Here is a 12,874-nt window from a genome sequence, read left to right on the forward strand (position 1 = left end):
TAGCGTCCGTTTGAACAATATCTTGGAATTGCTCAGAGAGAAAGAGAGTCCTGTTCTTGTAGCCGCGGGCGACGGAATGTTTCCTTCTGGCACTCGTGTTCATCCTCAGACTCAACACTCCAATCTCCTCCATCTCTGTCACCTTAGCCCAGGCTTTGAGCAGTTACCTGGCTTAACATGTATCCCTTTTTTCCGGCGGGTTTATCTTTGGGCCACCAGCAAGGGGGTGGCTGTAATTTAGGAAGCAGGCCTGGAATATTGAAACTCTGTGACACCAAAGATCGGGGAGGTACAGAAGGAGGGAGGGAGGAAGGGAGGAAGACGGAGCGCCGGGCCTCAGGAGGGTCGGAGAACGTTTAATCTGTCGATCTCTTTCGGTATTTATTAAAACGTGAGGTGCATGAGGTACTGGGATAGGTAAAGAGGTCAGACATAGTCCCTGTCCCTCACGGTGCCCACGGTCTAGGAGGGAGGGCGAACAAGCGCCGTCTCTCCATTTTTCTACATGAGGAAACTGAGACGGAGAGAGTGTAAGTGAGAGAGAAGGGGCGTGGCCCAGTGGAAAGAGGGTAGGCCTCCGAGTCAGAAGACCTGGGTCCGATTCCAGCTCTGCCACTTGCCTGCTGTGTGACCTTCTCTGTGCTTCAGTTTCTTCATCTGTAAAATGGGGTTTAAGTACCCATTCTTCCCCTTCCTTAGCCCCATGTGGGACAGGGACGGGTTCCACCCTGCTCAACTGGAATCCATCCCAGCGCTTGGCACATATTGGGCACTTAAATATCAAATAATATTATTAGAAGTAATAGTAGTAGTAGTAGTATTCGTCCACAGTCAAACGGAGGGCCGGTGGGGATTAGAATTAGAGTATCCCCCGATCGGACCGTAAGCCCGTCAAACGGCAGGGACCGTCTCTATCTGTTGCCGACTTGTCCATTCCAAGTGCTTAGTACAGTGGTCTGCACATAGTAAGCGCTCGATAAATACTATTGAATGAATGAATGAATCCTGATCACATAGCAATTTCAAACTCCTTCAACGAGCCCAAACTGCCTCCTTCCTTGGTGACATTCAGCAGTGTGTCTCTGTACCTTCATCTGTGAATCTGTGAAAACTCTAGTCCCCGCCCTCCCGTTGAGTTATACTCGTCTATCTCGCCGCCGACCCCTCGCCCACGTCCCGCCCCTGTCCTGGAGTGCGGACAATCACTCTCCCTCATTTTGAAGCCTTTTTTGAAGCCGCATCTCCTCCGAGAGGCCTTCCCCACGCTAAGCCCTCCTTTCCTCTTCTCCCTCTCCACTCTACGTAGCCCTGACTTTCTCCCTTGATTCATCCCCCGTCCCAGCCCTCCAGCACTAACGTACTAATGTGTCCTTTTTCTTTATTTCCACTGATGTCCATCTCCCCCTCTAGACTGTGGACGGGGAATGTGTCTGTTATATCGTTCTAGAGAAGCAGCGTGGCTTAGTGGAAAGAGCCTGAACTTGGGAGTCAGAGGTCGTGGGTTCTAATCCCGGCTCTGCCACCTGTCTGCTGTGTGACCTTGGGCAAGTTACTCGACTTCTCTGTGCTTCAGTTACCTCATCTGTAAAAATGGGGATTAAAAAAAAATGTGAGCCCCACGTGGACCGGTCTGATTAACCTGTGTCTACCCTAGGGCTTAGAACGGTGCTCTTCACATAGTAAGTGCTTAACAAATACCATAATCATTAATTATTATTAATATTCTACTGTACTCTTCCAACCGCTTAGTCCAGTGCTCTGCACCTGGTGAGTTCTCCTTAAATAGGATTGACAAACCGACTGACTGACTGTCTGAAGGATTACCGGCGTCTAAAAAAATTCCGTGGCAGGTATAGATTCTAATCACAGCTCTGTCGCTGGACTGCTCTGTGACATTGGGTTAGTCGCTTGACTTGCCTGATCTCAATCTCCTCATCTGTAAAATGGGGAAAGGGTACCTGCCATCCTTCCTCTTAGAGTGCAAGGATGTGTGGGACAGGGACTGCGTCTGACCTGATTATCTTGTATTTACCCTAGCCTTAGCACGGTGCTTGGCACTCGTCCTGTCTTATGCCGTCAAGTCGTTCCCGACCCACAGCGACACCGCGGGAAGCAGCGTGGCTCAGTGGAAAGAGCCTGGGCTTCGGAGTCAGAGGTCATGGGTTCGACTCCAGGCTCGGCCGCTTGTCCGCTGTGTGACTGTGGGCGAGTCACTTAACTTCTCTGTGCCTCAGTTACCTCCTCTGTAAAATGAGGATTAACTGTGAGCCTCACGTGGGACAACCTGATGACCCTGTATCTACCCCAGTGCTTAGAACGGTGCTCTGCACATAGTAAGCGCTTAACAAATACCAACATTATTATTATTAACTCTCCCAGAGCGCCCCGCTCTCCACCTGCGATTGTTCTGGTCGTGGATGCGCAGAGTTTTCTTGGTCAAAATCTGGAAGTGGTTTAACATTGCCGCCTTCCTTGCAGTAAACTCGAGTCTCCGCCCTCGACTCTCTCCCGTGCCGCTGCTGCCCTGCATGGGGGAGTTTTGACTTGTAGCCGATGGTCTTCCACTCGCTAGCCACTGCCCCGCTAAGAATAGAATGGCCAGGCCTCTACTTGATTCTCCCTCCCATAGCTGAGACTGGTAGAGGACTGGAAACTCTCTAGGTGCAACCCTGAGAGGGGACTTGGCACTTGGGCACTTAATAATTACCAGGCTTATGGAAAATGTATCTTATATAATTTCTACTGCCATGTATTTATTATTCTTTCGGCAAACGTCTAGGGATTCTAAAGGATAGCGAGCCAACCTATTTTGGATCCTTTGGTCAGAAATGGAACCCTAGTCTTCCCTCTTCCCTAGCAAATCCTCAGAGGAGTTGAAAGAAAGAAGGGGAGGAGCCAGAGGGAGACTAAGATATGCTTTATCGTTTTCATAATTAAGATTCCAGGTAGATTTCCCAAATTCACATGGCTTTGGCTCCCCCTCCCCACCTTTGAAGCTCAGACTCTTATATTGGACAAAACTCATGATCTTGCTTTCTAGGACACCCCGCAAAAGGATATCCTGCAAATTCTAATGAGCCCATCTTAAATCATTAAGTTAAAAACGGTCCGGGGCAACATATTTCATCGTTGATTTCACTGCGTTTTGTTGTTCAAACAAACTCTTGTTGCTAAACTGTTTGATAACACTAATAACAATAATAATAATTAAGTGCTTACCGGGTGCCAACCACTGAACTAAGTGCTGGGGTAAATGCAAGATGTTTGGGTTCATCTGGGGCTCACGGTCTACGTAGGAGGAAGACCAAGTATGATGATGATGGTGTTTGTTAAGTGCTTACTACGTGAAAAGCACCGTCCTAAGCACTGAGAGGTACAAGATATTCAGATCGGACACAGTCCCCGTCCCAGATGGGGCTCACGGTCTTAATCCCCATTTTACAAGTGAGAGAACTGAGGCCCAGAGAAGTGAAGTGACTGGCCCAAGGTCACACAGCAGAGAAGTGGCATGGCGTAGCAGATAGAGCACTGGCCTGGGAGTCAGAAGGTCATGGATCCTTATCCCGGCTCTCCCGCGTGTCTGCTCTGTGATCTTGGGCAGGTCACTTCACTTCTCTGGGCCTCAATTACCTCCTCTGAAGATGGGGATTGAGACTGTGATGAGCCCCGCGTGGGACAGGGACTGTGTCCAAACTGTTCGCTTGTATCCACCCCAGCACTTAGTACAGTGCCTGGCACAGAACACTTAACAAATACCATAATCATAAATCATAAGCGGCAGAGCACCCGGGTCCTCCTGACTCCCAAGCCCGTGCTCTATGCCCTACGCCAGGGGAGGAAGCGTCTTGAATTCCCATTCTGCAGGTGAGGGAACTGAGGCACGGAGAAGTGAAGTGACTTGCCAAGGTCACACAGGAGGTATGTGATGGAGCCTAGATGAGAACCCGGGTCCTTCTGACTCCCAAGCCCGTGCTCTATCCGCTACGCCAGGGGAGCAAGGGTCTTGAATTCCCATTCTGCCGGTGAGGGAACCGAGGCACGGAGAAGTGAAGGGACTTGCCAGGAGGTATGTGATGGAGCCTAGATGAGAACCCAGGTCCTTCTGACACCCAGGCCAGTGCTCTTTCCACTAGGTCACGCCACTTCATGAGGTTGATTTTAGCCCATTGTCCAGAATGCAGTGGTAGTGGGGATCGGGAACCATCACCGCCTCTCCTCGGCCTGGTTCACCATAGGATCATCGGGACAGAGCTATCTGTGGGGCCGGGCTTTTGGGGTTCTCAGTCGGCTGGAGCCCTCTCGGGAAACTAAGCCGGCAGCGTGGCCTAGTGGCAAGAGCACGGGCTTGGAGTCAGAGGACCTGGGTTCCAATCTCGCTTCCGCCACCCGTCTGCTGTGTGACCTTGGACGAGCCGCAGCGCGCCTCAGTTCCCTCATCTGCAAAACGGAGATTAAAACTGTGAATCCCACGTGGGGCAACCCGATGACTTCGTATCTCCCCCAGTGCTTAGAACAGTGCTTGGCACATAGTACGTGCTTAACAAATATCAACCGTCGTTATTATTATTACTGTTCACTTCTCTGTGCCTCAGTTTCCTCATCTATAAAATGGGGATTAAGGCTGTGAGCTCCATGTGGGCAGGAACTGTTTCCAACCCGATTAGCTCGTATCTACCCCAGAGCTTAGAACGGTGCTCGGCACATAATAAGGGCTTAGTAATCACCCTACTTATCATTATTATCATTATTCCGCATTTCAGCTGTTTCCCCAAGCGCCGTCGTCTCCGCTCTCCCGTCAGACTTCTGCCCTCTGTGCTCGCGAGACCGAGCTCCTCGGCGAGTGGGGGCATCTCATCCTAAAGGGAAATGTGTTTGCTGTGTTTCAGACCTGAGCGATCAGCTGATGGAAGTGGTGGGGCTGGAAGGCGCCATGGAGATGGGGCAGATCTACACGGGCCTGAAGAGCGCCGGCCGACGCCTCGCTCAGTGCTCTTCTGTTGTCATTAGGTAGTCTCCACCTTGCGTACCGGAGCTTTCGGTAGCCCTTTACCCCAGGTGGGGACCCGAATCATCTTGCCGATGGCCTCCCGAGAACAGCTGACCGTTAAGGGTGGCTACTGATAGTTAGGCAGGAGAGTGGTTGGCGGGGGGGACCACCAGGGAATGGAGGAGGGGGAGAAATCAAAACCAAAGAAGCCATGATGGAATGCTTTCTGGAAAAAACAGGACAAACCCGTTTTCCGGGAGGAGGCCCGATATCAGAGTATCTGAACGATGCCACCAGCCTGCTCAGAGTCATCAGAACCCAGCCTGCTGACGATCAGCTATCGTGCAAGATGGGATATCCCTTCTTCTTTTTCTTTCTTTTCGCTTTTCTTTCATTCATTCATTCATTCAATAGTATTTATTGAGCTCTTACTATGTGCAGAGCACTGTACTAAGCACTTGGAATGTACAATTCGGCAAAAGATAGAGACAGTCCCTGCCCAGTGACGAGCTCACAGTCTAAACAGGAGAGACAGACAGTCTTGTTTTGACATCATGGTTTCCGTTGCCCCTTTTCAGGTATTTTAATATTTCATTAGACGCTCAGCTTTTGTATTTTTTTTCCAAAGTGCCCCCCTCGTGAAAGTAGTCGGGTTAAAGACTGAATTTTGGAGTAGGCAACTGATCTGATTCTTTGGTCGGCTGTGAGGGGTAAGAGCTCAGCTGCACGTTCCCAATAATATATATTCCCCAAATTTCCTGAAAGAGGAAAATCCAGAAAGCACAGCTGCTTCACCTGTCAAGACTTCACTCAATCATCCAGCCACCAATTCATTCCTTCATTCCTTCATCCATCCATCCATCCATCCATCCGTCCGTCCGTCCATCCATCCATCCATCCACCCATCCATCCATTCAATCATATTTACCCATTCACCCATCCATCCATCCACCCATCCATCCATTCAATCATATTTATCCATTCATCCATCCATCCACCCACCCATCTTTCCATCCATCCATCCATCCATCCACCCACCCACCCATCTTTCCTTCCATCCATCTATCCACCCATCTTTCCTTCTATCCATCCATCCACCCATCCAGACATCCATCCACCCATCTTCTCATCCATCCACCCACCATTCATCCATATCTTTCCATCCTTCTTCCTCTTCTTCCTTGTGGACAGGAAACCCGTGAGTTCCCTGTTCATTACTTCCCCAGGGATGAATACAATGCATTGCACTCGGCAGATGCTCCATAAATGCTCTTATCATTACTAGTATTCACTGAATGCTTACTGTGTGTGCAACACTCCCTAATAAGAGCTGGGTAGGAGGCCAAGGTTGATGATTCAGCTAGGGCCCCTAGCCCATGGGAGACTCCCCAGTCTAAGATTAGGGGGGAGGTAGAGAAGAACTGGCTTGCAGACACACAGGGAGAGATCGAAATGGTGAAAGCCATAAAAAAGTTAAAAAGCCAGGATCTTAAAATGCTCCCAGGTTGCATCTGAAAGCCAGCTGCGTGGGGGATGGCCAACCCACCGTGCCCCACAGGTAGCACTGAGCCCGCCGTGGTCCGCGGGCAAACCTCGGGCATGATAGCAGATAAATGGCAGAGCTGGGATTAGAACCCATGACCTTCTGACTCTCTGGCCCGAGCTCTCTCCACTACATCATTCCCCGTCCACGATGGGCTCACAGTCTAGAGGGACGCGCGTTCGGGGCCCCTAAAAGTCCACCCACCGGGCCCAGCCCCTGGCCGGAGATGGGCCGTCTTCGGTTGGCCGTTTCCGGGAATGTCCTGCCTCGTCGTCTGTCCAGCTGCGGATCCGGGCTTCACGGCCCCTATCTTCTCTTCCAGGACCAGCAAGTCTCTGCCGATGCAGATCGACGGCGAGCCGTGGATGCAGACGCCCTGCACAGTAAGTTTTCACACGCTGAAATCATCCGGTCCCGCTCCCACTGTAGCTCTCCTGGAATCTTCCAGGACTGTTTCCAATTAATAACAACTAATTCCTTGGTATGAACAGGAAGATTTTTTTTTTTTGAAGGGCTCTTTCACTGGACCTGCCATTTTCTCTGGAGATCTATTATAAGATATTTATTCAGATGGATAAACTCAGCCCTTTGTTTGGAGGTATCATGCTACAAGTATAGCCTCTCTTGTGATTATTTTTTTCCCCTTGGCTCTCCTTATGTTTGCGTATGGTGTTCGCTCCTCTGCGAAGCTTTGAAAGCGGTGCTACAGAATGGTAAGCGTGAGCCCGTTGTTGGGCGGGGATCGTGTCTGTCCGTTGCCAAATTGTACATTCCAAGCACTTGGTACAGTGTTCTGCACACAGTAAGCTCTCAATAAATAGGATTGAATGAATGATAGATCTTCGGCGGGTGCTTTCGGTGGCCGGGATTGACCAAAGTAAAGGCATCATCCAGTTCAACGTTCGCTGCGGTTATTACTGTTTTTATCATGGTATTTTGTACTGTACTCTCCCAAGCACTTAGGACGGCACTCTGCATATAGTAGGTGCTCAATAAATACCACTGATGATCTCTTAAGCACTTGAATCACAGGAACCATTCCTAGTGCTGGGATAGATTTCCCATTCCTAGTGCTGAGAAGCAGCGTGGCTCAGTGGAAAGAGCACGGGCTTTGGAGTCAGAGGTCATGAGTTTGAATCCCAGCTCTGCCACTTGTCGGCTGTGTGATTGTGGGCAAGTCACTTCACTTCTCTGTGCCTCAGTTACCTCATCTGTAAAATAGGGATTAAGACTGTGAGCCCCACGTGGGACAACCTGATTCCCCTGTGTCTACCCCAGTGCTTAGAACAGTGCTCTGCACATAGTAAGCGCTTAACAAATACCAACATTATTATTATTATTATTATAGATGCATGATAATCAGGGCAGACACATTCCCTGTCCCACACCGAGTACACATTCTACAACGGAGGGTGAACAGGTACAGTAACGATGGAATTTGTGTATCGAATCTCCATTTTACGGAGGAGAAAATCGAGGCACAGAGAAGTGGCGTGACCCGCCCAAGGTTACATATCAGGGAAGAGGTGGAGCCTTGATTAGAACCCAGATCCTCTGACCTCCCGGCCCATGCTCTTTCCATTAGGCGACACTGCTTCCTTCCTTCACGAGGTTCCCAAGCTATGACAGAGAGGAACAGATCTATTATCCCTCGTTTTCCCTCTTAAGGGCATTGTGGGCAGAGAATGTGTCTATTATTGTGTCGTACTCTCCCAAGTGCTTAGTACAGTCCTCTGCACACAGCACTCAATAAATACGATTTATTGGGCATTTCGTATGCACAGAGCAGTGTACTAAGCAATGGGGAGATTACCTATTGGAGTTGTTCAACAGGTTACCTGTGCTCAAGGAGTTTGCAGTCTGGTGGGGGAGAGATTACATAGCAGACCCAAGGTCACACAGGTAACAGGCCAAGGCCACGACTGGGATTAGAACCCAGCCTCATCCTCTGAGAAGCAGTGTGTATTAGCAGAAAGAGCCCAAGCTTGGGAGTCAGAGGACGTGGGTTCTAATCCCGGCTCTGCCATTTGTCTGCAGTCTATTTAGAGCACTGTACTAAACAATTGGGAGCGTACAGTAGAGCAAGTGGACCAAATCCTGCTTCAGAGCAACACACATTCTAGAGGAGGAGGCGGACAATAAAGTAAATTACAAGTCACAGAAATAACTGAGTAGAAGGCTACAGCCATAAGCCCTGGGGAGATGAGGATTGGGGGCGAATACCTTCACGTGGTTTCGTTCAAGGAATCCCGTTTTTCTTTTATGCGTATGATGTACATGCCAGCAGGGAGATGGACAGAGAATGTATCTAGAGTCATAAAAACCGGGATCCCTGAAGGTTTTAATGAAGTGAATATTGGATGCTGGATGTTCATGGCACAAACATAAATTAACCAGCGATATGTTCATCCCTTCAAAAGGACGACGTATTTTTCACCTGGGACCGGAGGAATTGTTCGAATTCTAAGTTGCATCTCGCTCTGACATCCTGGAGTTGCTCTAGAGCTGATATTTTTTTTTCCCCAAGGCAGTCGCGCATTTGCCGGTGGTGTATGCAAAAATGGAAGTCAAGAAACGAGGTGGTCTCGCTTACCTAATCAAGCATGAAAACTGAACAAATAAGGCAAAACAAACTCATTTTACCAACCCGAAGAGTTCACGGAAAGACAAAGGACTAGGAGAAAGAGCCATCCGCGTCTGAAGATATGTCATTAAATGTACTCTCGAATTCAGTCCGCCACCATCATCTATTATCGATATATTTGTTATCCGTCAATAACTGAGCACTTATTAAGAATCCGTGCGATCTAGTAGAAAGAGCACGGGCCTGGGAGTCAGAGGATCCGAGTTCTAACTCCAGCTCTTCTAATTGCTTGCAGTCTCACCTTCAGCAAGCCACTTAAATTCTCTGTGCCTCAGTTTCCTCAGCTACGAAATGGAGATACAATACCTGTTCTCCCATCTCCTCTGACAGAGTAGGACAGGGACTCTGTCTAATCTAATTAACAAGAGTCTACCCCAGTGCTTAGAACAGAGCTTGACACATACTAAGCACTCAACAAATATAATAATATTAATCATAATAATCACAACGTACTGTGTGAGAAGCAGCATGGCACCGTGGAAAGAGCCTGGGATTGGGAGTCAGAGGTCATGGGTTCGAATCCCAGCTCTGCCACGTGTCAGCTGTGCGACTGTGGGCAAGTCACTTCACTTCTCTGGGCCTCAGTTCCCTCATCGGTAAAATGGGGATTAACTGTGAGCCTCACGTGGGACAACCTGATTACCCTGTATCTACCCCAGCGCTTAGAACAGTGCTCTGCATATAGTAAGCCCTTAACAAACACCAAGATTATTATTATTATCAATCACTTGTAAGAGTGCAATAGAATTAGTAGACATGATCCCTGTCCTTAAGGAGCATACAGTCTAGCAGGGGAGAAATATACAAACAAATTATTCATTCATTTATTCATTCAATAGTATTTATTGAGGGCTTACTGTGTGCAGAGCACTTTACTAATCGCTTGGAAAGTACAATTGGGCAACAAATAGAGACAATCCCTACCTAACAATGGGCTCACAGTCTAGAAGAGAAATTAGGAAGTAATAATAGAGTAGGAAGCTATTTGCGTAAGCGTTATAGGGTTGAGAGTATGTAAATTATTTGGTGGCAAGGAAGGGCTGAAAAGGAATTTGGAGGATTGAGAGTGGGGACATTAGGAATTAATCAAAAAAACAAAATCACCTTTAATCTGCCCGATTATAAACTGGAACAAGAGTTCACAGGCTGAGCTCTAACCTTTAGCAACCTCACTACAGGAATGAAAACAAGCAATCAATCAGGAGTATTTATTGAGCACTTTCTACGTGGAAGCACCGTACTGAGCGCTTGGGAGAGGACCTTATAACTGAATTAACAGACATATTCCCTGTCCATAATGAGCTTGCAGCTAGAGGGGGAGACAGGTATTAAGATGAATCAAGACATTAATATGAATAAAACAAGAAAGAGTTTGGAACACTGAGTGTGAGGTGGTTGAGCTAGGTTGTCTTAGGGAGTTAGGAAGCATCCTTCCTTGGTGTTCTTTATAAGAACATTATTGAAATCATATCAGAGGAAATTAAGTTAAAATATTGGTATTTTGTTTGTTCGTTTGTATCGGGCCCTGTTGCCTGCTTGTGGGTCTTTTGCCTTTTTTTTTTTAATAACAAAATGCATAATTTTCAAAGAGCTAAGAAATAATTATTTGGGATTGAATTAGAAAAAAAACTAGTAGACCAACAGTGTAGATTGGTGAGATCCATGCAAATGGTTAGTTCTTTGTTCTAAATGCTTGGGAGAGTGAAGACTTAACAAAACCATGTTCTCACCCTTCGGGAGATAGCCGTCCAACTGGGGAGACAATTCTTCAGAAATAGCAAGAACAAATACAAAAGGGACAGAGCCAGTTGTCAAAGTCTGGGAGAAAAGGAAGAAAGGAAAGTAGGAAGGAAGATGTTGAATTATTCATTCCGTTGCATTTATCGAGTGCTTACTGTGTGCAGAGCACTGTATTTAGAGCTTGGAAAGTACAGTTCAACAATAAACAGACACATCCCCTGCCCACAACGAACTAACAGACTTAAAGACGAGCTTAGGCTCTAGAAATCGATATCTCGCCCTAGTTCTGTCACTCATTTGTGAATTTATCGATCAAAAATATTTACTGAGCACCTAATGTGTGCAGAGCACTGCACAGAGCTCCTGGGAGAAGGCATCTGTAGGTAGGAAAAATAATTCTAGCCACCTTGCACTCCAAGTCACTGTTGCATTGTACGCTCCCAAGTCCTTAGTACAGTGCTTTGCACACAGTAAGCCTCAGTAAATGCGATTGATTGAATGTAGCAGTCACCATGGCTGAGGTTGAGTCTTCTGAGCCACAGGGAGCCTAAAATTCTACTCCTCTAGCTCCCAAACCCTACTGTTTGTGTCTCTATGCCGACTGACTGTTTTGTTTCCTCTCTCCCTATGTGTCTATTGATAGTCCCCTTTTTATTTTTAGATAGCAAACACCCTCGAGGCAAGGGATTGGGTCTAATTCCCACTTGTTAATTCTTTCCAAGAGCTTAGAACAATGCCCTACCCACAGTTAGAGCTTAATGAATACTATTACAACTGCATTGCCCAGAAATATGGAGGTAATTATGGTAATAATAGTAGTATTTATTAAGTGCTTACTGCAGGCCAAGCACGGAGTAATGCGAGCTAATCAGGTCGGTTACAGGTCTTGCCCCATATGGAGCTCACAGTCTAAGCAAGAGGAAAAACGGGTATCGAATTCCTCTTTATAGATGAACAAACCGAGGCCCAGAGAAGTCAAATGACTTTGTCAAGACCACCCAGCAGACTAGTCACAGAAGCAAAATCAGAACCCAGAACTTTGGATTCTCAGTCCCATGTGTTTTCCTCTGAGCCACACTGCTTCCCTAAAGTAAGAGATTTATAGGAGTAAAAGGACCGTGTAAGACTAAGGTAGTTTTCGTTCAATACGTACATCATCTATTTAGCACCTACTTTCTCCCTTTTCCCCAATTTTGTGTGAGGAGAATTCTGAGTTACCTCAGAATAAAAGGGAAAATGATGCCATTTCATTCTGGGCATAAAAGAGAGAGTCCTTTTGAGGTTTAGACATGATAATATAGAAAATGTATAAGTGACTTTATCATCTTTCCATCATTTTTAGTATAGCATGCATGATGGGTAGGTACATCATTTCAGCATTATGTTAAACATCTTGTGTAATTAGCCAACGGAGAACTTCCATCACGGCTCCACCAGCCTCAGATAGTGTCATGAAATATATCTTCGGTCTCACCTGATCCCCGAACAGACCATTAATTGTAATGAATCTTAAACGACTCCTGCATTAAATTGATTAACTTTTCACTACAGGTATCATAAAATCATTTTTTCCCCTAAATTCACCGATTTTGGTGGGTTGAAGAGATAGCGTGTTTTGAAACAGAAAATGATAGAAGTAGTCTCTCTTTACGACAAATCTATGTCTATTTTTTTTTTTAAAGTTACCTGCTTGGTAGTCACACCTGTTAGAATGTAAATTCCTTGAAGACAGGGACTGAAACTATTGACTTTATTACCCTAAATTCTTAGAATAGTGCTCTGCAGTGTAAGTGTTTTGTTGTTGTTATTTTAGGGGGGTTAGGGGTTAGATTGTTAGGTAGTGAAGTGCACTCTTCAAAGCACTGGGGTAGCCACAAGCTCATCAGGTTGGACACAGTCCCTGTCTCACGTGAGGTTCAAAGTCTTAATTCCCATTTTACATTTGAGGCAACTGAGACCC

The 12,874-nt window shown here is 46.9% G+C and overlaps 1 protein-coding gene across 6 annotated transcripts in view; it reads left to right on the forward strand.

The window, feature by feature from the left end:
- Positions 1-12,874, forward strand: part of DGKB (diacylglycerol kinase beta) — a 609,664-nt gene that overhangs the window by 579,835 nt on the left and 16,955 nt on the right. For 4 of the 6 annotated variants that reach the window (XM_039912948.1, XM_029070029.2, XM_029070032.2 and 1 more), the window contains 2 exons: positions 4,887-5,007; positions 6,853-6,913. In XM_039912948.1, coding sequence (XP_039768882.1) covers positions 4,887-5,007; positions 6,853-6,913 — 182 coding nt within the window. Of the gene's footprint in view, positions 1-4,886; positions 5,008-6,852; positions 6,914-7,219; positions 7,248-9,057; positions 9,263-12,874 lie in introns of those variants that run through there. The other 2 variants (XM_029070031.2, XM_029070033.2) reach the window with 2 other exon arrangements.

This window comes from Ornithorhynchus anatinus, chromosome 8, assembly GCF_004115215.2.
Source record: "Ornithorhynchus anatinus isolate Pmale09 chromosome 8, mOrnAna1.pri.v4, whole genome shotgun sequence".
In the NCBI taxonomy this organism is placed as follows: domain Eukaryota; kingdom Metazoa; phylum Chordata; class Mammalia; order Monotremata; family Ornithorhynchidae; genus Ornithorhynchus; species Ornithorhynchus anatinus.